This window comes from Rhinatrema bivittatum, chromosome 2, assembly GCF_901001135.1.
Source record: "Rhinatrema bivittatum chromosome 2, aRhiBiv1.1, whole genome shotgun sequence".
In the NCBI taxonomy this organism is placed as follows: Eukaryota; Metazoa; Chordata; class Amphibia; order Gymnophiona; family Rhinatrematidae; genus Rhinatrema; species Rhinatrema bivittatum.
This window is the reverse complement of record NC_042616.1, coordinates 11,976,327-12,001,184: the sequence shown is the minus strand read 5'-3', so window position 1 is coordinate 12,001,184 and position 24,858 is coordinate 11,976,327. Positions and strand designations below refer to the sequence as shown.

At 46.6% G+C, this 24,858-nt stretch overlaps 1 protein-coding gene across 1 annotated transcript; it reads right to left on the bottom strand.

Moving 5' to 3' along the window:
• Positions 1–9,065: 9,065 nt before the first annotated feature.
• On the bottom strand, positions 9,066–23,044 carry LOC115083548 (zinc finger protein 271-like). Its single transcript, XM_029587436.1, is given in 3 exon segments — positions 9,066–10,284; positions 10,286–12,678; positions 22,991–23,044. Coding segments are annotated over 3 exon segments (2,664 nt in total). The 5' UTR covers positions 23,031–23,044; the 3' UTR covers positions 9,066–10,053.
• Between the last annotated feature and the right edge of the window lie 1,814 nt (positions 23,045–24,858).

Below are 24,858 nucleotides of genomic sequence, written 5' to 3'. Positions count from 1 at the left end.
TTTCTTTTGCTTTTCTTTATGTTTCTAACATATAGAGCAGTTGCCTTGGTGATTGCTCCTTTTAGATTGGTCCACTGCTGATCCACATCTCTCTCGTTCTCCCATCCTTTAAGTTCTTCCTCCAGGTACTTTCCCATTTCCTCAAAGTCTGTGTTTTTGAACTGTAAAACTCGGGTCTTTGTGGTTCTTTTCCCTATTCTATTAGTGATATTAAACCATACCGTTTGATGATCACTGCTGCTGAGGTGGGCGCCCACCTGGACATCGGAGACATTATCTGCATTAGTGAGCAATAAGTCGAGTATAGCACCTTCTCTCGTGGGTTCCAACACCATTTGTTTGAACAAAGATTCTTGCATGGCATCCATTATTGCTCTACTATTTTTAGTTTCTGCAGATGGGATTTTCCAGTCTACATCTGGCATATTAAAGTCACCCACGATCACCACTTCTCCCTTCCTACCTATCTTATGGATGTCTTCAATCAGATCTCTGTCCAGCTCTTCCTTTTGATTTGGAGGCCTGTAAACCACTCCAATATAAATGGACACTCCGTCATCTTTTTTTAGGTCGACCCATAGAGCTTCTTCTTTACCCCAACTTCCTTGTAGCTCAGATGCTTGGATGTTGTTTCTGACATAAAGAGCCACACCTTCCCCTTTTCTATCCTTTCTGTCCTTCCTTAACAAGTTGTAGCCTGGTATTGTTGTATCCCATTCATGAGATTCTGTGAACCATGTTTCTGTGATAGCAACAATGTCCAATTCTGCCTCAGCCATTAGGGCCTGCAGATCTGGGATTTTATTTCCCAAACTATGAGCATTTGAGCTGGCAAGTAGGTGGCCCTGAGGTACATCGAGCGGGAGAGCGCTTCCGCCCAAATCTGCGCAGCTTCCTGACACAGAAGGAAGGAGCCTGTGCCTCCCTGTTTGTTGATGTACCAAATGGCCACCTGGTTGTCCGTCTGAATCAGGATTACGTGATTTGATAGGCAATCCTGAAAAGCTCTGAGAGCATATCGCATTGCTCGAAGCTCCAGGAAATTTATCTGGTGTTTGGCTTCCTCTGGAGACCAAGATCCTTGCGTCTGTAGATTGTTTACATGAGCTCCCCAACCAATGTTGGAAGCGTCGGTGGTGAGAATGATTTGAGGATCTGGTAGTTGAAAAGGCAGTCCCTGGAGGAGATTGGTGTGATCTTTCCACCAGGTGAGAGATAGACGGAGTGCATCGGTGATGTAAACAATGGTTGACAGAGGCTGAGTGGCCTGAATCCATTGTGACGTCAGAGTCCAATGCATGACTCTTATGGCCAGGCAGGCCATTGGTGTCACATAGACTGAGGACGCCATGTGCCCCAGCAGGACCAGGAATTGGCGAGCTGTTGCTGTGTGTTGAGACTGCAACTGGTGAGCTAGAGACACGAGGGTTTGAACTCGCTGTTGAGGGAGAAAGGTGTCCAAGTCTGCCCCAATGAAGGATAAGGTTTGAGATGGGAGTAAATAGGATTTCTCGTAATTGACAAGAAATCCTAGAGATATTAGAGTGTGAATGGTCAGGTTCAGGGAGGACCGAGCGATTTGCTGGGATGGGGCCCTGATCAGCCAGTCATCCAGATAGGGGTAGACATGGATACCTTCCTTCCTGAGAAAGGCTGCGACAACTATGAGGCATTTGGTGAAAACTCATGTGCCGATGCTAGGCCGAAAGGGAGCATTCGATATTGGTAGTGCTTTTGGCCTACTAAAAAGCGGAGATACTTGCGATGAGCCGGAGCTATTGCAATGTGGGTGTAAGCGTCTCGAAGGTCTAGAGAGCAGAGCCAGTCTCCTCTTTGTAGCAGAGGTAGAAGAGAGCCTAAGGTTACCATTTTGAACTTCTCTCTTTGAAGGTACTTGTTGAGGGCTCGTAGGTCCAGAATTGGACGAAGTCCTCCTGACTTTTTTGGGATCAGAAAGTACCGGGAATAGAACCCTAGGCCTTGTTGAGAAAGAGGGACAGGTTCTATTGCGTTTGACTGAAGAAGGAGGGAAACCTCCTGCTCCAGAAGGATAGAATGGCCAGTTAGTCCCCATGTTTGCAAAGGTGGGGAGTCCGGTGGAAGAGTTAGGAAGTTTAGGTGGTAACCCTGAGCAATGATTGCTAATACCCATTGGTCGGTTGTGATTGAGTGCCACTTTTCGTGAAAGTGTACTAATCGACCTCCCACTGGTATGCTTTGTAGAGGGATCTGGCTTCCGCTCTCTAAGTGGAAGTCAAAAACCCGAAGCAGGCCCTGGCTGGGGAGCTGCTTGCAGTTTTTGCTTTCGAGGCTGGCAAGACTGAGATTTTTTATACGGCCTTGTTGGTCTTGATCCTGTTGGTGGGGGATAATACTTCCGTGTACGGAAGAATGATTTCTTAGAGTCCTTTTTGAAGGGCTGTTTAGAAGGGAAATCAGAAGGTATCGATGAGAGCTGCTTGAGAGTCTCATGATGGTCCTTTAATTCAGCAACTATTTGTTGAATTTGTTCTCCAAATAGATTATCCCCTAAGCAGGGCAGGTCAGAAAGTCTGTCTTGGGCTTCTGGGCAAAGATCAGAAGACCTGAGCCAGGCCTAGCGTCTTGCCAAAATGGCAGCTGCAGACACTCTAGTGGAAGTGTCAAATATATCATAAGCTGTTCTAATTTCATGTTTTCCTGCCTCAAAACCCTTAGTGACAAGGGATTGAAGATGTTGTTGGAATTGTTCAGACAGGGTTTCAGAGAAATCCTGTATTTGCTTGAAAATGACCCTATTGTATTGGGTCATGTACAGCTGATAAGAAGCTATCCTGGAGATGAGCATGGCCCCTTGGTATACTCGTCGACCAATATTATCTAAGAACTTATGTTCTTTGATAGGAGGTATAGATGAGTATGGCTTCACCCTTTTTGCTTTCTTTTGGGCTAATTCAACCACTACTGAGTGGTGGTCAAGTTGAGGTTTTTGAAAGCCAGGTGCTGACTGTACTAGATAAGTAGAGTCAGCTTTCTTATGTACTGGAGCAATGGATCCAGGATTCTCCCAATTCTTTTTTAGAAGGTCAAGAAAAACCTGAGGAATTGGAATGGAAGTAATCACTTTAGGGGCATCCAGGAATTGGAGAAGCTCCATCATCTGCTGCCTGTCATCTTGCTCCGTTTGAAGCTGAAAAGGGACCAATTCCGACATTTCCTTCACAAAATTGATGAAAGAGAGGTCCTCTGGAGGAGAACGCTTTCTACTTTCAGTAGGAGAAGGTGGTGAAGGTAAATCATCGGTGTCTGTGGACGTATCATCCCCCCAGGTGTCATAAGGATCAGCAGGCTGACCTGTAGGACCAGGAGGGGGTTGGATACCCAAAGGTCCCGGCTGAGGCTCCGAGAAACTCGAAGGAATCACCGGGGGCACCGAAAAAACCCTGGCGGGCATCGGTGCCGATATCGAAGGCATCGATGGCGCCGATGTGCGGATCGCCCCCGATGAATGAATCGGTGGCGAGGGACGACACAGCATCGATGGATGAGGCACAACTCCCGAAGGAGGAATGCGAAACGGTGTTTCTCCAACCAATGAAGCTGTCATCGGGGAGCGCACCGGGGCTGTCGGTGACCCAGGAATCACCGGTGGAAGGGCGGTCATGAGCGCTTCCATCCGGGAAAGCAGAGGTGCCAGCGCTGCTGGAATTGGGTCGGTGACCGGTTCCAGTCTCGGCGCCAGAGTCGGTGCTGGAGGGACCTGGAACCGTTGCATCGCCTTATCGATGGCCTCCTGGACCAGCCGGTTCAGTTCTTCCAGGAGACCTGGGGTAACAAGACCCGGCTCCGTAGCGGAAGAGGGAGGCTGAGGCAGAGCCAGAGGGACCACTTTTACAGGCGGAATCGCGACTCCCAAACCCTGATCGGGTGAGGGTTGCCTCGATGTCCCGGTCGCAGGAGTGGACGGTGCCGCTTCTGGCCGGGATTTTTTCGATGGAGGCTCGGATGGTATTGAGGTCGATGACTTCGGTTCCTCGATGGTCTGAGACTTGCAATGCTGATGGCGATGTTTCTCCCTCCGATTCCCTCGATCTTCGGGGGAAGGGACGGGAGTCTATGGCCGTGGAGACGTCGATGGCGGACGGTCACTGGAGGATTGTCGACGATGGTGCAACTTCGACGGTGCCGGTTCTGAAGACGTAGATGCAATGGACGGTGTCGGGGTGTGAGCACGGAAAAGGAGTCCCATCTTCTCCACTCTGGTTTTGCGACCTTTAGGTGTCATCAAGGCACATTTGGTGCAAGTCAGGACCTCATGCTCACTACCTAAACACAATACAAAGTCTCTGTGAGGGTCTGTGATAGACATGGTGCGAGTACAAGCTGGGCACCGACGGAAACCCGACGCCATGGCCATGAGAAAAAATTTCTGCTGCGGTACGGTCGACGGCCAGTAGGCCGCGAGGGCCAAACTCAACGGTAATCGACGAAAAAACAGCAAAAAACTTACCGAAGTACCGCGGACTGAGAAAAGAAAGTGGAGGGACCCCTGTGGGGCAATTTTAATCTTAAGAAGTCCGTGAAGAAATTCCTGTTAGGAATGTGGTCAGAGCTCCTTAACCGCGAGGCTACTGCTGCGCGGAAAAAAGAAGACTGAAGGGGGACCCCTGCTGGCTGCAGGGTTAGTGCTATGCTGGGCATGCCCAGTAGGGGCCAGTCAAAGTTCTGGAAACTTTGACAGAAGATTTCCGTGATTGGGCTCCATCCTGATGATGTCACCCATATGAGGACTACCATCTTGCTTGTCCTGAGAGAAGTATATTTTATAGTAGCCATTGGTATCAACCAGGCCGGGAGCCCCCTCCCAGGGTAAAATGCAGGCAGAATCTGGAACTTGAAGTCCTGCGGCTCCCCAGCCTAAGCCGCCAGGATCATAAAGAGTAGTAGACACAGTCCGGCATGAAAATCTCGGCATGGTCTCATGGTGCAGCACTTTACATGATATACTCCCCCCGTGCCCTCCCACCCTCCCCCTTCTACACCCATCCCCCGCAACCATACACACATCTCTGCAAAACAGCCATTCATACCCATGAACTCCAAGAGCCACAGGCCACTAGCGCTCCCCCTTGAAGAGTACCGGCAGCCCCCTCTGACCACCCCCCCCCCACAGCAGATCAAAAACACAGAAAAGTGAACAGTAACAACGAAATTTAACCAATTAATCTTGATAGACAACTGGAAAACAAGGGATGAACTGAGAACCCCTCCGCAGATAATAGAGGCCCGTTCCAAGCAAACGAGAGCTGGGACAGAGTTCAGGCCTTTTGTGGTTCCATCGCCCTCCGTCTCTCTGCGCAAATGGAGAGACTAAGGAACTTTCCCCTCAACACAGAAGGAGATTCAAAAAGTCAGTAAAGAGACCCCAGCCGGCACGTGGCATGTAACAGGAGTAATAGTGACCACGAGCCTACTGAACGCGGCAAGGCTGAAGTACGTCTTGTCTGTAGTATTCCGCATTCTCAGTATCTCCAGACCGCAGAAGTCAGATGCTCAGGCAGGGCCCTCTGGTGGCAGAGTGGTTAGGAAGTGAGACGCTTCCTCCTTGGTAGTCAGGAACAGTGTCCGATTTGAGTGCTGTATGCGCCGCCGCACCAGATAGAGCAGCGCGAAAGTGATTCCGCGTTTATGTAGCTCTGTACACGCCAGGGCCAGAGCTTTACGTTGTATAGTTACCGCGGCCGAGAAATCATTGAAAAGAAGAATTCTACTGCCCAAGTACTCCAGGACAGGATGTTTCCTATATTCTCTCATGATATGAACTTTATGACTCCAATTCAGAATGCGGGCCATCACAGGACGCGAGTGTCCGCCCATCCTGTGGACCCACGAGCTGTGCCAGGCCCAATTTATTTGGAAGCCAGTCCTCCAAGAATACATAAATTTCTGGATCTGACACCGATTCCGGCAAGCCGACGATTCTAAGATTACTAGAGCAGATAGAGGACCAAGAAAATAGAAATCACAGCAATAAGAGTAGCTTGTTGATTAAGCAAAAGCTGTACCTGCTGTTCCGAGGCCACGAGGGGATCATCTTGTTCCCCCACGCGCTGCTCCACGCCGTCCAGCCTCTTTGCCTGGCCCTCTACTGCGGCCTTTACATCATCCATGGTCGTTTTTATTTTTATTAGTCTGTTGTCGAGAGCCGCGGAGACTCTTGCCGAGATCTGGAGCAGCACGTCTTCAGAGATAGACGCTAGCTGTTTCGGGCTGTCTGCCCCAGCCGCCATTTTGGGTATGAGGCTTCGCTGCTCCGTAGCAGTGTCGGCACGGCGATGGCGCATACCGCGTTCCCCGGCGCCAATTTCGCCTGCAGACACGGCGTTTCAACGCTCCAGGCGAGAAGGACCCTGCCGGTTGCCACCGGGTGCACGGGGAATTGTTTTGCACGGTGATGGTAAAGGATTTGAAGGAGGGGGTCGCAGAGCTCATTCCTTAGGCTTCCGCCACGTGTGACGTCATCCCCGGAAGTCAGAGTAAAGCCTCTTAATCCATGTTAAGAAAATACCCCCATCCCCATTTTCTCTAAAACCAAAAATAAATATTCCCAATGGACTAAGTCAAAGCTTTTTCTGCATCTACTGTGAGTAAGATCATAGGAAGCTGAGTTGCCTTAGCATGACCTAGGATGTCTATTACCCTTCTCACATTATCTGCTGCTAAGCAACCAGGCCCAAAGCCGGTCTGATCTCGGTGGATCAGTAGGGTAGCTACTCTTCCCAAACGAGTCGCTAAGATTTTTGCTAAGATTTTTAAATCCAAGTTTATTAAAGAGATGTGTCTATACGATCCACAATGAGTGTTGTCTCTATGCAGCTTAGCTAAAATAGTAATTCCTGCTTTGTTAGCATGAGTGGTAATTTGACCATCTTCCAATAGACTATTAAATGCTGTCAGCAAAGGTTGAGATAGCACCTTGGTCAGTATTTTTTATAGAAGCAGGCTGTAAAGCCATCTATACCTGGTGATTTTCCCAATTTTAAATCTTTAATGGCTTAGAGTACCTCCAACTCTGTGATAGCTTGATTTAGTGTCCCAGCTCGAGATTCATCCAAACGAGGAAGTGGTATATCAGCTAAATAGTTTTATATGCCTTGTTTGGTGATATCAGATCTCCCAGTGTACAGTTGCTGATAAAACTGGGTAAATTGATTACATATACTATCATTGTCTGTGACGACTTCTCCGGTTTCCAACCGAATTTTCAGTATTTGATTATGAATCATCCTAGCTCTCAAGTTCCTAGTTAACTGGCTTCCAGCCTTATTACACCCCTCGAAAAACACTTGTTTAGCCTTGTCCAATTGAAAGGCAACATCCTGTAAGGATAAATCCTTTAATTCACTGCGTAAATGCTCTAGCTGTTGGCCCGTTCTAAAGTCTATTCCCCGCTTGTGTCCAGTTTCTAATTTACCAATTCTTTGTAGTATACTTAAATGTTTTTCATTTGTTTTTTTCTGCAAATATGAAGCCCTTGCTACCAGTTTACCCCGAGCCACTGTTTTAAAGCATTCCCAAACTGTGGCTGCTGTTACATCTTCCGTAGTATTTTCCTGTAAATATTGTGTCATTTCCCGTTCCAAAACGTCACAATATTCTTGGTCGTTTAGAAGGCTTTCATTAAGTCTCCAATATCGCTCCCCAGATTGAACCCCCAAGCCCTTTAGTATGATCCAGATGGCAGCATGGTCTGACCAGGTTATGGGCGCTATTCCCATATCCTGTACTTTATTCACCAGAGCTTTGTCAACTAAGAAACAGTCAATCCGGGAATAAGACTGGTGCACCTTAGAATAAAATGCCATGCGTCAATTAAGTTCCATTCTTGCAGGAGGAATTTTAATCCCTTTCTGTTAGCTCCCGAATAACCATCAGGTCCCTTACTAGAATCTAGGAACGGATATCTAGTCAAATTAAAATCACCTCCAATTAGGAGTTTGCCCTCACTCATTGCTTCATAGTAGTGGACAGTTGTATCAAGAATGGCCCTTGCCCAGAATTTGGTGCATACACGTTAATCAATGTATATATGGCCGAGCACAACATAAATTTAAGGATAAGGTATCTACCCTCGGTATCACGCACAACCGAGAGTACGTTCACAGTAACAGATTTAGCAAAAAGGATCCTTACCCCACCATATTTATTATCCTTAGTTGCCGCTGAGAAATATTGATTGGGAAAATGGGTGGAGAACATTCATTTTTTGTATTTTTTCCTCAAATGTGTTTCCTGGCATAACAGGATATCTACCCGGTCCCAGATTGCAACTTGTAGTAGGCATTTTCTCTTACGGTGGATATTTAGACCTTTAACAATTCAAGAACATATTTTGAGTTCTCCCATATTAGCGGCAAATTACATAGTATGCGATTCTGTCACCCACTGTACAAAGCACAAGATACACCATACCCCATATATACATAATGACAATCCTTCCGTTATATAGACACTCGTAGCCTCCCTAATAACTGCCCTACGATCCTGCTGTGGTGAGTCCCCAAAAGGCTCCTCCCTGTGGGTGGAGTCAACTCTTGCCACAGTCTAAGGGCCCACATTCTAGTTCAACACACACAGAACGTAACACTCCTAACCCTGCCCACAAAACTGAATGGGGAAAGGGACCCTGTTCACTGTGCTCTGTGTATGGAAGTTGCAGAGCAAAAAACACTCTGAACCACTCAATGAGTGATGACACTCACCCCACGCACTGAGCCTGATGATGCCACCTCTGCCACCAGAAAAAAAAACCAGAGGTCTATTGTGTAACGCCACTTGCCATCCCTAAGATTCACTCAGGGTAACACTATGGTCACTTGGAAGATCCCGCCAAGCACTGCCCAGGCCAGCCTACACCAGCATGGCAATTTCTTATGTTCTTACACTGACACCTGCCACCTGAATTCCCGTTTGCCTCTGGGCAGACTCCCCACCCAGAGGTTTCTAGGGACACTGAGGCCCTTCACAACAGTCACACAGTTCATAGAAATACACCCACAGACCAACAATACACATTATTGGGATCATTAGTTCAAGACAGGGAGAGCTAACAAACCAATAAGTTTATTAAGAAAAAGTAGGAACAGTGACCAGATAAAAGATTTAAACTGTAAACAGAAATAGGCAAAAAAGACGATACTGCAAAAGTTAACTGAACACTTTCGAATACTTAGCAGGGGAGGTCAGGAAAAAGGCTGTCCACTCTCGTTTGTTTGGAACGGGTCCACAGAAGCTGAACAGGGCCTCAGCACAGAGATCTTCTTCCTCTTCACTGCTAGCTGAGGCTGGAGAGTTCCAGAACCCTCAGGATAAGTTCTCTGTCTCCAGGGCCAAGCAGGAAACACAGTATTAACAGTGACCTTTCTGGCCAATGGCTCTGCAGGGTGTGTTTCAGTGTTACATGTACTCAGGGCTGCTGGGATGTGAATGCTGATCAAGCCACCTTCAGTCAAGGCTGCATCCAAAGCCTCTGCCTGAACTACAGTGCAGCGGTCAAACACTACCTGCAAGCCAGCACACAGGGAATGAGCTCTCTGGGGAAAAGTGTCACAGGGCAAAAAAATAAACTACAAATCATGCAAAACCCCCATGTTGCCAAAATCGCTACTTAGCTGAATAACATATTCAGCTAAGTAGCACTGCTCCGATCCACCCACTGCCCACCCATAACTTACTCAGCCATTGAACATAACTGGATATTCAGTAGCAGTAAGATAGATTGATAAGTCCTACTTATCCAGTTTTCTGACATCTGAATATCAACCTCCCTGATTCTTATAGCTTATCTGATGGAAATGGAGAAGTTTTATTGTTCTTGCATCCAGCATTTTAATATCTTTATTAGGCCAGTCTTCTATTCCAAAACTATATGAACGCATGTTAACTGAATATGACTCCTGTGCAACTTTTCTGGTGGCTTGCAAGGTCTTCCTTTCTACTGATGTTTTTACCAGACACAGTACATTAACTTGATTTTCCTCCAGTATGAATTCTCTGATGCTGCATGAGAGATGGCTACCGACTAAAGCTTTTACCACACTCAGTACATTTAAATGGTTTCTATCCAATATGGATTCTCTGATGCTTCATGAGAGAGCGCTTCCGACTAAAGCATTTACCACAGTCAGTACATTTAAATGGTTTCCCTCTAGTATGGCTTCTCTGATGTAATATAAGAGATATTTGGTCACTGAAGCCTTTACCACATTCAGTACATTCAAAATGTTTCTCTCCAGTATGGATTATTCCGATGCCGCATGAGAGATCGCCTCCGACAAAAGCTTTTACCACATTCAGTACATTTAAATGGTTTTTCTCCAGTATGGATTCTCTGATGCAATGTAAGATATGTCTTGGAACTGAAGCATTTACCACATTCAGTACACATAAATGGTTTTTCTCCAGTATGGATTCTCTGATGCTGCACGAGAGATGCCTTCCGACTAAAGCTTTTACCACATTCAGTACATTTAAAATGTATTTCTCCTGTATGGAGTCTCTGATGCTGCATGAGAGATGCCTTCCGACTAAAGCTTTTACCACATTCAGTACATTTAAAATGTATTTCTTCTTTATGGACTCTCTGATGCAATATAAGAGATGTCTTGGAACTGAAGCCTTTACCACATTCAATACATGTAAATGGTTTTTCTCCAGCATGTATTCCCTGATGCGAAATGAAATGCGCCTTCCGAGTGAATCTTTTACCACATTCAGGACAATTAAATGGTTTTTCTCCAGTATGAATTTTCTGATGCTCCATCAGAGATGCCTTCCGACTAAAGCTTTTACCACATTCAGTACATTTAAATGGTTTCTCTCCTGTATGGACTCTCTGATGCTGCATGAGAGATGTTTGGCCACTGAAGCCTTTACCACATTCAGTACAATTAAATGGTTTCTCTCCAGTGTGGATTTTCTGATGCTTCATGATAGATGCCTTCCGACTAAAGCTTTTACCACATTCGGTACATTTAAAAGGCTTTTCTCCTGTATGGACTCTCTGATGCAATGTGAGAGATTTCTTGGAAGTGAAGCCTTTACCACATTCAGTACATTTAAATGGTTGTTCTCCAGTATGAATTTTCTGATGCTGCATGAGAGTTTGCTTGTAACCAAAGTCTTTACCACATTCAGTACATTTAAATGGTTTTTCTCCTGTATGGACTCTCTGATGCAATATGAAATTGTCTTTCTGAGTGAATCTTTTACCGCATTCAGTACATTTAAATGGTTGTTCTCCAGTATGAATTTTCTGATGCTGCATGAGAGTTTGCTTGTAACCGAAGTCTTTACCACATTCAGTACATTTAAATGGTTTTTCTCCTGTATGGACTCTCTGATGCTGCATGAGAGATGTTTGGTCACTGAAGCCTTTACCACATTCAGTACAATTAAATGTTTTTTCTCCAGTATGGATTTTCTGATGCTGCATGATAGATGACTTCCAACTAAAGCTTTTACCACATTCAGTACATTTAAAAGGCTTTTCTCCTATATGGACTCTCTGATGCAGTGTGACAGATTTCTTGGAACTGAAGCTTTTACCATATTCAATACATTTTAATGTTTTTTCTCCGGTGTGGATTCGCTGGTGGATTATGAGTTTGCACTTCTGGCTGAAGCTTTTACCACACTCAGTGCATATAAATTGAGTTTCCACTTTGGGGATTTTCTTCTGTTCTGAGTCAACTGCCTTACCACGGAAATTTTTTTCAGACTGAATGAAAGACAATGGTCTTTCATCAGTAAGTTTTCTTCTGCCTCTTAAAATGACTTCCCCCTCACATAAACTTTTATTGCATTCATTACTTGAAAATGCTCTCTCTACTGGTTGGAATTTTCGTTGTCTTGTGAAGTTTCCTTTCTGATTGAAGTTTCTGTCACCATCCGTACTAATGAATAATTCTTCTCTCTGTATTTCTTGATTTATTATTAGCTCTTGTATTTGAATGTTTTTTCCACTTTCAGAACATAAACATGTTCTCTCTTCGGTCTCCATTTTCTGGTGATGTAATAAAGAGAACTCAGAACTGTAAGATTCTCCATCTTGAGGGCATTGAGAGGGTCTCTTACCTGTGTGCGTTTTTTGGTGTATTACTAAGGATTCCCTGCAAGAAAAGGTTTTCTTGCATTCAATACAAGTGAAAGTGCTCCCTTCAGGGTGGACTCTCTGGTGTAATTTCAGGGTTAACTTCTGTTTGCATGGAAAAGGTCTCACTGCTGGGTGACTTCTCTGGTGCAACACAAAATGACACTTTCTATTAAAGTTTTTCCCACAGGTGACACAGTGAAAGGATTTCTTCCCTTTCTCCTCTTTCTGCTGGAAGTCAGAAGCTACTTGATCACTGTTATTACTTTGGAAGGGATTCTCTCTTCTCAGATGTCTCTGGTGCTCAGGGATGTCTGTGAACTCCCTGTCACTTCTCTCACAAGCAGTGACTCCATCCGGTGAGTCTCCTGCAGAGTCTTGCTGCTGCTTCTCTGATTCCTGCTGTCTTTGGCTAATGTCTCCCCCCTCAGTCCTCTGGGCAAGATTCTCACAGAAATTTCCTGATTGTCTTGGTGTAAGTGCCAATACTATAGGGTGTTCTTCTCGATTCTCCTCCCTCTTCTCTTTCTGTATGACCTCATTGTCTGCTGGATATAAAAAGGAATTAATCATGTGTAACTGACAATGGCATGGAAAGCTACCAATAACCTGAGATGAGACGTTCAGAAGGATCACATAATGAGCGCATGGGATCTCTGATATTAAAGAATTCTGTGACTTAGCAGAAAGCTTTATGTGATACCTATGAAAACTTCTCTAAGCTGTCTTTATAGAAATATTCAGAGAAGTTAAGAAAATCAATGGGTTCTCTCTACCATATTGTGTAGGATGCAGAAATAAAGCTGATGCAATACAGGAACTTTGGAGATTACACAAGTCCCTCCTTTAGGATTCCTGCAGGTCTGGTTCCTCTGGGCTTATCTACTATTTATTTAATAACATTTATAATCTGCTTATAGTAGATCTGCCAAACTAAACATTACAATAGCAAATTAAAATAATAATCATGGACCATTAAACTTCAGCGATCTAAAAACAAGGGTTAAAATTTAATCCACTGCTAGAGCAGCAACCAAAGTAATTCACGCAGCAGTAGAGTTGCATGATCCCAAGGAAAGCTTCTTATAACTAAACGGCCGTGGACGTTTGGAGCGTCTGCAAGGCTCACAGGCTAGAGTGAGGCAGACCAATACCTAACTTGATGCCATCATCAACTGTAGAGGGCAAAATAGATTGTATATCCAGACTGCCTCTCCCAGCTCCTACAGAGGATTCAGAAACCCAGGAATAAATGGGTTACAGTGGGCTCTGGTAGAACAAGACCTGTAACTCAGACACCCAATTTCTCCAACTTTGCAGCATCCTGTATATCCACCCCACTACTCCCACACAGAAGTCAGACATCCAGGATTCAAAAACCCAGGAAGGTGAAATTACTACTCAGCTGATAATTTTCTTTCCTCTAGGACAGGCAAGCCTGTCCACATAAGTGGGTTATGCACCCCTACCAGCAGATGGAGACAGAAACCAACTGACTCGCTGTCACCCTCATATAGCTCTGTACTGACGTCAGTGTGCCAGTATTCCGCAAAAGCCAAATGTGGCAACTAATTAACACTAGAACTGTAAGTCCAGAGTTAAAAACACTTCCTCCCCACTCATTCACTTCTTTGTTTCTTCCAGTGAGCAAAGCCATAACAGACAAAGAAGGCAAACACTTACAAGGCCCTTAGATGACCCGAAGATCTGCATAGGCCTACGAATTCTACCTCCAATAATGTCCCTGAGAAAGGACAAATAGAAAAAATCAGTACAGTCCTGTAGAGGCAGCTCAGGGCAGGATTGTGGATTGGCCTGCCTCTCAGAGAGGAAAGGAAATTATCAGGTAAGTAGTAATTTCACCTTCCTCTGCATCCAGGCAGGCCAGTCCACACAAGAGGGATGTACCAAAGCTACTTCCTCGTAAGGAAGGAGGCTGCTCAAGTTCTCTTCAACCCCGTTCTGGCAAAAGACGCAACTTCTCGAACCCCAACAACCATACAATAATGCTTGGAGAAGGGATATAAATAAGACAATGTCACTGCTAGGCAAATCTTCAACAAAGAAAGAAACTATAACTCTGCCCAAGATACCAGTTCCTACATGTAATCCACTTTGAAATGCTGAAAAAAGTGCAAAAAGTGGAATATAAATCTAAATAAATAAATACCGTTAGCACTGTCGTCGAACGAGCCCTAATTAGCCTGGGTAATGGCAGATCCACATCCACCTAAGCCGCTGTGATCACATCTTTAATCCAAACTGCCACTGTGGTACGAGAAGCTGTTTCTCATGAAGTACGAAGAGACGATCTGTTCTCCGCAAGGCCTCAGTAACCCTAAGTTAATGAAACAGATGTCTCCACACATCAAAGGGATGCCACATCCACCGCTCCATCCGAGGGCAACAATATGGACAGATTGAAAGAAAAAGTCAGGTACCACCTTGGAAATGAAGGAAGGTAAAGATAAATATTGAATTGTACTCACTTATATTATCACTTATATTATGTACTCACTTATATTATCATTTTTTTGGATCCTTATATAATCATATATACATACATTCATGTTGACAATCATATTACCATGTTATTTACTTATTAACTCGCATGTTTATTAGCTGTTTAGTAATATACATTAATTTGTTACTTCGGTTAATCTGTTCAATGTAAACCGCTAAATGAAGCGATAGTTACTGTTCCTTGTAAACCGGGGTGATATGTATACTATACAGGAACCTCCGGTATATAAATCCTTAAATAAAAATAAAATAAGGTACAGTCCTAACCTGTACTCTGTCCAGTGTAAGCACCAGAAACGGGAAGCTACCGAAGAGGAAGAAATGTGGGGCCTGCCAAAAAGGTCAGCACCAAGGTCAGGTCCTAAAGCATACAAGTGTCCACAGTGGCAGTCAAACAGGCTTAACACCCTTAAAAAATCTAGACCCTTCTGGATGCAATGAAAAAAGGTCTCCCTTGAACTCGACCCCTATACCAAGCCAAAGCTGCAACTTCTAACTTCAGCGTACTTAGCACCAGCCCGTTAGTCAAACCTTCCTGCTGAAATACCAAAATCAAAGAAATCACCGCTGTGGTGGGAACAGAGAACCATTCCCAAAGAACCTCCAGAGACGCACATTCACCAAGGACACTGAATCTACTCCTCTGGCCGAGGTACGGACCAATTCACAGCCCGCATCTGCTAAAAAGAGGGCAGAGAGTTCCATAACCGTTCTGGAATTCACTCCAGAATCATCAACTTCCTGAGAGAGGAGCAGATAAGATTGTGCCACTAGGGCGCAACAGGAAGCAATCTGTAAAGTCAACACCACTGCTTCAAAGGCCTGCTTAAGGATAGCCTCAAGCCCCCAATCATGCTCAACCTTCAAGTCCACTCCTCCCTCCACAGAGATAATCGTCCGATTAGAGATGGCACAGACAAGCGCATCCACTTTGGGAAAATAAACGCTCTCTCGCCGCTGGATCAGGAGATACAGGCGTTCCAATGTACGACACCCTTTAAAATTTGCCTCTGCAGTGCCCCATTCAAGATCAATCATAGAAACATAGAAATGACGGCAGAAAAGGACCAAATGGGGGCGCGCTGACGTCACACACCAAGATGGACGCATAATTCGGGAGCGCCCACAATCTCCCGCTATATGTAGCAGTATCTACACCCATCCGAGGCAGCATGCGTTTTAATTGTGCATTTTTGGCAGCATGAACTATCAGCATGACCGCTAAAAAGAAAAATGTGGATCTTCAGCGTTTTTCCTTTTCGAAAGACGGAGCCCGTGCCCTTTCAGCTTTTCCTGACCGCGAGGTAGGGGATCAAGATGGCGCCGAGCCGGGCTCTCCTGACTCTGACCTAACTAGCGGCCCCAGCGAGTCGCTGCCTGCTCTCGATTCGGCCCACCCCACCCGCGCGGAATTCCGCGAGTGGTTCTCCCTCCTCCGTGCAGATATTAAAACCTACCGTAAGGAGCTGTACGAATGGATGGAGGAGATGAGGGAAGACCTTACAGGCCTTGGGCGCAGGGTGGACGAGATGGACACTCGCATGGAGGGTCAGGCCGAGATAACCGCTGCCAATAAACAATCCTGCGCTACCTTGAGCTCTGAAACCCTGGCTCTCACTACTAAGATAGCGGACTTAGAAAACCGTATGAGGCGCAATAATCTCAGATTCAGGGGATTTCCTGAGACCGAGGGCTCCGAGAACTGTGCGGAATTAATTATTAAATTCTGCTCTCATTTATTGATGGAGTCAAACCGCTCGGATGACTACGTTCCCCCAGACATATGACTTGATCGGGCGCATAGGGCCTTGAGAGCTCCGCAACCGAATCGCTGCCGGGATATCATTGTGTGCTTTGCAGATTTTACCATCAAGGAACAAATAGCGCAGGCGGCTCGGGCGCGCAACGCATGGGCCTGGGAGGCACACGATATCCTCATCTTCCCGGATCTCTCCGCCGCCACCTTGCAAAGCCGGAAGTCATTTCGCGAGATTACCACCTTTCTAAGCAGCAAAAACACCAAGTACCGCTGGCTGCACCCCTTCGGTTTGTCCTACACCATGGAAGGCATAACACATAAATATATTCATCCGTTGGAGGCCGTGCCCCACCTTTCCTCCTGTGGGTTTGTTGCCTCCTCAACTTTGCCCAAGTCATCTGGAGAGCGCTCTTCTCGGCTGTCTGTACCAGCATGGCAGAGAGTGGGCAAACGTAATAGTAGGCTCCGACGCCACTCTGGGAGCTCCCACTCCCGCCAAGATCCAACCTGATGCTCCTGCCTTCTTTTACTGGGCCATCCAACTGCGAGTGCTGCAAGTGCTGCAGGATCACCTAAAGTCATCGGCTCATTAGTGTTTCCCTTTTGTGCTTCCCAATAGCTGTACTTTCTCTACCAAAAGCGTATTATTGGGTTTACATACCGATTTCTTCATGCTTGTATGGGTGTACTGATTACTATTTTCGTTTTACCCTAAGAGATCCGCTGGAATAGCGGACGCGGGAGAGGGTGTTGCTCCTTCTCCTCATTTTCTTTTGTTTTCATTTTTCTTTTTCAGAATCTGGTTGTGCCGTTATCCCCCCCCCCCCCCCCACAGGGGGTGTTTTACACCTGCATGGAGGATAAGGCAGGTGTTTGTTCTTCTTCGAGGACACCTTTTAGTCCTCAGGGGTGTCATGCTACTCAAATGTTTTTTTTTGTACAGTCCCATGTTAGGTATTGCTTGCTGGATGTGCTTACTCCCTATGCTCTGCTGCACGGATGGCTTACCATCTCCTATGGTCCGTGTTCACTTATTATGTTGCACCATGTACTGGCGGGGGCTACCATTGATGGTATTCCTTTTCAGTTTCCTTATTATGGGCGCTTGCATTCCGCGCTATGTCCCTCTCATTTCAGGTTATGGCGAATCTAAACCTTCTCTCAGTAAATACTAAAGGTTTAAACTCGCCACAAAAACGGGCCTTGTTTTATAGAGAATTGGCTTCTTCTAAACCTGATGTAGTTTTTATACAGGAGACCCATCTTAAGGCCCGACATGAATCCCTTATGAAGTCCCACCAATTTAACCATCAATACTACTCCCCGGCATCTAAAAATGCTAAGTATGCTGGTGTTGGTATATTATTTGCCTCTCATATTGTGTTTGAATGTAAATTCTGTCTTCGAGATCCTGGGGGTCGATACCTACTGCTATGTATTACTATTCATAATTGTGATTTTACATTGGTTAATATCTATGCACCAACACGGGAGCAGGCTGCTTTTTTCCAAGCTTTACGCCCCCTCCTCATTCAACATACGGTAGGTCACCTAGTGTTTGCAGGTGACTTCAATGTTACTATATCTCCTTCCCTGGATAACTCTAAGGGCCACTCCCACACGCCCCCAATCCATACTAGAGCTCTTAAGGACCTGATGGAGGCTCATAATCTGATCGACCCTTGGAGGGTGACATACCCTCATTCTCGTTCATACTCCTTCTACTCTACAGCCCATAATTCATACTCCCGTATTGACCATATCCTCCTGGATAAATCTTTATATCATATGGTTACATACACTGATCTGGGCATCATTTCCTGGTCAGACCACGCTCCCGTACGCCTCACTTTGAGACTGCAGGGGGACGATCATGGTACCCGTTTTTGGAGATTAAACGACTCCATTTTACAAGACCCATTATATATACAGTCCTCCACGCAGCTTATTCTGGACTACTTTCAGGATAACATGCATTCGGTACAATCCCCAGTCCTCCTTTGGGAAAGCTTTAAAGCCTTCATCAGAGGCCACTTTATTTCCTGAACCTCCTATCTCAAAAAGCAGAGAGAGGCGGCCTGCTCCACCCTTCGGGATCGAATCGCTGTGTTGACCGCCCGACATGTCAGTGCAGGTACTCCCCAGATTCTTGCTCAGCTCACCAAAGCCAGGGAGGATCTACATAGATTGGAGGTCGACCATATAGCACACGCCATGAATATTACCCGCCAACGTTACTTTGAGGGTGGCAACAAAGCAGGGAAACTGTTAGCACATCAGCTAAAGAAAGTCTCCTGTCAAAATCACATTCTTAAGATAAAGGATGCTCAGGGTCATTTGCAAACTACCAACAAAAATATCACGACCCAATTTCTTAATTTCTATAAAAAACTATATGCAGCTGAAACGCAAATCCGGAGAGCAGATATCGATCAATACTTGCAATCTATTGATCTCCCCTCCCTGACCCCGGAAATGCGGGACTCTCTTAATGCTACAATTACGAGCCCCGAGATTCTACAGGCTATCAAAAACCTCACGGTGGGAAAGGCCCCAGGTCCCGACGGCCTCACGGCCAAATTTTATAAACTCTATGGTCCGGCTGTGGTCACACACCTTCAGAATCATTTTAACTACCTTCGTGAAGGGGGAGCCCTATTACCCGAATCCAATAAGGCCGGTATCTCCATCATCGCTAAACCGGGTCGTGATCCTACCTTGTGCGCCTCATACAGACCCATCTCCCTGATCAATTTAGATCTCAAACTATTAGCTAAAATCCTTGCCGACCGCATGAATGGTTTTATTGGCCAGATCATTCATCCGGATCAAGCCAGCTTTATACCCGGTCGCATGGCCAGCGACAATGTGCGCAAGATCATGGATATTCTATGGGGCGTCTCTAAACAGGATCAGGCTCATGTACTTTTAGCTATTGACGCCGAAAAGGCATTCGACATGGTCCATTGGCCTTTCCTGTTTGGGACCCTCACTCATATGGGATTCGGCTCCTTTTTCTTTAATTGGATTCGGGCTCTCTATTCCTCCCCCTCGGCCTGTCTAAAAATCAATGGCACTTATTCAGATTCCTTTGTAGTTCAGAGGGGAACCAGACAGGGGTGCCCCCTTTCTCCCTTGTTGTTTGCCATATTTCTCGAGCCCATGGCCATACGTATTAGACATAACTCCCGTGTTCAAGGGTACTCCTTAAATTCTCATCAATATAAGCTGTCATTATTTGCTGACGATATTATGTTTACCATGAGTGATCCCCAGAGGTCCCTAAAGGAAATTGAAGACGAACTAGCCCGTTTTAGTACTGTATCTGGTTTCAAGATAAACTGGGATAAGTCCGAAATTCTTAATATCTCTTGCTCTCCGGATTTGGTTCAGACGCTCCAAAGTTCCCATCCATTTAAATGGGCCCCTGCTAAATTAAAATATCTAGGCGTCAATATTGGCCGGGACCTCTCTAATTTATTCCAGCTTAATTACCTACCTCTTATCCAAAAGATTGATCACGATTTTATCCGATGGAACTCCCAGCCCTTGACCTGGCTGGGTCGTCTTGCCACCCTCAAAATGAATGTGCTCCCCGCTTCCTGTACCTCTTCCAAACATTACCTATACCGATCCGCCCGGATATCCTGAAAACCTGGCAACGGAAGCTGTTACGGTTCTTATGGAGGAGCAGACCCCCTCGCGTGGCACGAACGGTTTTGTACCAGTCCAAAGCGCAGGGAGGTTTGGCTCTGCCCAACCTACTCTGGTATTACGGGGCTGCCCAACTGCGGCCTCTTATTGATTGGCATCGCCCACTCGACGACAAGCCCTGGGTTCAACTCGAGCAAGCTTGGCTATCTTCTATGCCGTTGTCGGCGTTGATTTGGCAACCCAATAAAACTTGGAGGTCGCCTGTGACACTTACCCCCTGCGCCCGACAAACTCTCAACGTTTGGCGTCAGTGGAAACGTCAGCTGGTGGGTCCGGAGTTCTACTTTTTACAGAGTTCTCTCTTCCAAAACTCTCTTTCCATCGGGTCTTCCATGTCACGCATACCTACCTTGGAAGACGAGAGGTATCTCTACATTCTCCCAGGTACTCCATCATGGCGCAATTCTCTCCTTCACTCAATTGCGGGACATTTTTCATCTCTCCAGTGCCGAATTCCTACCCTACATGCAAATGCGCCACTTTCTACTTCAACTACAATCCCAGGGGTTGTTATCGACTCGGCGCTCCCTCTTTGAAGGCTATTGTTCCACTACTCAGCTGCCAAGGGGACTTGTCTCTAAACTTTACAAGCTATTGGCGTCCCGCCCTACGACCAAACCGGTGCACCTGAGAGCTTGGGAAGCGGACCTGGGTAGGTCCCTCTCTGATGAAGAATGGGACATTGTCTTTCTTCGAATGTCACGGGGTCTAGTCTCCGCTCGGATATCGGAGGCTAACTACAAGCTCCTATATAGGTGGCATTTCACCCCTCTGCGTCTCCACCGCTTCTCAACCAATCACGATCCCAACTGCTGGCGCAATTGCCGTCACTTAGGCACCTTCTTTCACATGTGGTGGGACTGTGCCCTGATACAGAAAGTGTGGACCTATGTTTCGCAGATGGTTTCTGAGATCCTGGGCCGAACAATCGCTCTTCAACCTGCTCAGGCCCTTCTTCATCTCCCAGATGAGGACCTTCCAACACCGGCGCAGACATTTATTCAGTTGGTGTGCACGTCGACTGCTATGGAAATTGCCTACTCATGGAAGAGGGCTCAACCGCCTACGCCCACTGAGATACTGTCACGTTTGGATAAGACGTGTACTTTGTATCGCCTAACTGCGTTTAAATGTCATTGCCTCGCTAAATTCTATCACATATGGAACCCCTACATTTCGTGGAGGCCGCTACCGCTACCGCCACTTTATTTTTAGATCAGACTGCTTGCTGTGGCTAAACCTTCAGGGGAGGCTTCTCTCCTGGATCCCTTTTCTGTAATATAAGTCTCAGGAATCTCACAGGAAGACTTTTTCTTTTTAGAATTTTACAGATAATTCATCTTTTATTAGTATTGAATCACAACAGCAAGCATACGTTTCATTCTATGTAAATAGGTTATAAGTATTCCAGTATAACTGTAATAATGGTCGTCTTCCTGGGGAGAAGGGTCCAACGCAATGTACCTGCTGAGAGAGTGCAGGCCTTCTCCCAGTGTCCGGGGCTCCAACCACCCCTTATATACAGGTTTTTCTCTCTCTCTGACCTCAAGCCCTCTGCATGCAGTCAGCAGTCATCCTACTGACCGCCAGGACACACATTTTCCTTCGTTCTACAAATAGCTTAACTTCTCCCATCTGTTTCCCCTTTGGTGCTCTCCGGCACGGTTCCCACAGATAAAACAAAACTTTGGGGTCACGGTGATTCACAGGCACATGCACCCGCCCTCTGCCAGATCCCAGGTTTCCCTGAGTTGCTGCAAAGGAACAAGAACAGTACAAGTTTCCACAGTTTTGCAGCCCTTAGGCCTCAAAAGGTCATAGGTCGTTGCAAAACTGTTACAAGGGTCAGGTCTTGTCTCTACATTTCCCTCTTGAGGAATTCCAGAATTAGGGATTCCTCACTATTAGGGAAAAATGAAAGAGCAATGGGAGCACGGGTAGGCAGGGCTCTTCAGCAGTGATTATAGATTATTCAGAGGGGATCTGGGAAATCCTCACCACCACTTTTCTTCTCCTGGTGCTGCTGGTTTATCTCCCTTGCTACCTGCTCCATTGATGGCGCCGTGGCTGCAGTGATTGCCCCCGTGCTGTGAGTGTCCTTGCCCCTCCTTTGCTGCCTGTAGCCCCTCTTCCTGCTTTGGGTGATGTTCAGATGCAACGTAATGATTCCCGGAGCCCCAGTAATCTTATAATATATAGAGACAATAAAATAGGTTTCCCAATCTTACTTGTGTCTGTAGAAATTCTCTCGCTTTTACTGGTTGAGGAAAAGGGACCTCAGGTATCAGCACAGGGAGGAGATCTCAGGGATGGGAGGGAGAGGGAAAGAGTATGAGAAGGCCAGGGATGGGGTGAGAATAAGGAGAGAGGATTAAGGACAGGAGATTAGAAAGTTTGAAAAAGAGGGGGAGGCTTGGAAATCTAGGATGGGGGAAGAGGAGGAAGGAGAAGAGGGGAGGATCTGGGATGGGGGAGCAGGGGAGAGGTAGGAAGGAGAGGAGAGGAGGTTCCACTACCTGCAGACAGAATCTGAGATCCAGGGAGGGAGATCCAAATTGCTATTGCTGTAGTGGGGAGTGGGAGAGTGGCCCAGAAAAGAGAAGGAGATACTCCATGCCGCAGGAGACGGAGGGCTCTGGGATACACTGGGCTGCTTCATTCTTACAGCATCAGTGATCAGCTGCCAATTCTTATCAGGGGGTTCACCCCAGCTCTGTCTGCCTCAATCCCGCCCTTCCTGTTCCCTACACAAGAGAGGAGGGAAATCCAGGGCTGTGTGCACATTTACTGTGAGGCGCTGACCCAATGATGTTTAGTAAAACATCCTCCGTGTAAACTAGAAATGCAGACAATGCAATCCTTACCTAGACCCAGGGAGCTCAGGGTCTCATAATTCTCCTTCATCACCTCCCTGTAAAGCTCCTTCTGTCCTTCATCTAAATACCCCCACTCCTCCTGGGAGAAAGAGACAGCGATGTCCTCAAACGTCACCCGCACCTGAAACACAAACCAGAAACACTCAGGGACACGTGGAGGGGCTCAGCTGCTTTAACCTCTTAACATTTTATCATGGAAGAGAGGACACCAGGACCCCTCATCCCCAGGAACTGCCAGACTTGTTCCCCTGGAGTCAGTTTCCTTTCTGGACCTCGGGGTTTACAAGTCTAATCCCAGGACAGAGAATATCAAAGGTCTCTGCCTGGATAAATCAATGAATAATAAACCCAGGATCTAACAGAGCATTACCCAGAACATCAGGAACATCTGATTCTGTCACATCAGGAGGGCTCACTGTGCTCTCATCCTCCTGACTGCTCAGCCCCTAACCTTCGGTCATCTTTGATGCTGTTCCTTCCCTCTGTACATCCAAAACACTGCTAAAGTGAGTCCGTTCCTCCTCTATAACACTGCTTAAATCTCTCCCTTCCTCCTCGAGCCTGCCACCAAAACCCTCCTCCCCTCTCTTATCTCCTCCTGCTTAGACTTCTGTAACTCGCTCTTTGCTGGCCTCCCGCTGAATCGTTTTTCTCCCCTGCAATCTCTTCCACATTCAGCTGCATGACTTCTCTTTCTTTAACCTCGCTGTGATCTTCTCAGCTCGCTACATTGGCTCTCTGTCCACTTCCACCTACAGCTCAAGCTTCTCTCCCTGCCCTCACTCTGCAGCTCCTCATTTCTTTCTTTTCTCTCCCTTCCTCGTGATCGCCGTTCATCAGGCAAGTTGCCCTTATCTCTCTTTCTCCACCACTTTTCAATTCTGTGCTTTCCACCCTGCTTTGCCGAGTGCCTGGAAGAGACTTCCTGAGTCCATGTGTACTGCTCCCTCTCTGGCCATATTCAAATCCAGTTTAAAAACTCGCCTTCTTGGGGGCGGATCCAAGATGGCCGCAGAGATAGACTCGCTCGGCATTGGATCCCTCGGGCGGGTTTACTTTGAGTCTCTTTTCTGGCTGAATTTTACCTGCGATGGGGAGAAAACGCAAACCAAGGTCTGAACCTTACCCTGCGGTTCCTCCGACGTTGCCTTTCTCTGGCCCGATGCGCAGCGACACGAGGTCAGGGCTTCAGCCGCTGGAGAGTGGGGGAGGGGAATTCGAGCTCCCCTCTCTCCCTGGCTCAATATCGCCACTCAGCCCCGCCGGGGGAACGCCGCCGGATGACCCTGCCCCGATGAGAGGGGCCCCGGAAGCGAGGGAAAACGCCGCCAGACCAAAGTGCCGAGGGCGGTGCCCTGCAGGGAGCCCAGAATTATCCCCTGGTCAAACCGGCGTGGGAAGAGCGGCGCTGCTGGAGGCGCTGCTGGTGCTGCCGGAGAATCTCCCGTGCTGAGAATACCTACCGGGGTAAGAGCTGCAGTTTTCCCCCTTGAGACTCGATGGGAAAGCAGAGTGGAGATGAGAATTTCTATTCTGCAGCAGCTACTCCCAGTAAATACTAAAATTAAAGAGGTGGAAGATAAAAGAAAAGTGATGTCTAATACAGCTGAGAACTGGAAAAACAAGAGTCTGTTATCAGAGCTCAAGTTAATGGCATCCAGCGGGTCCAGGCAGCAAGGACTGGAGAAAGAAAACCTGTCCTTGAAAATCGAAAATGGGGTCAGAAATAGAAATGTGAGACTTGTACATTTTCCTCAGATCCCGTTCATCTCCCCTAAGGAGCTGCTCAGGAGATCTCTTATGGAAACGCTTCAGGTTACTGAGAATTTAATTCCACCAATCTCACAAAATCTTCT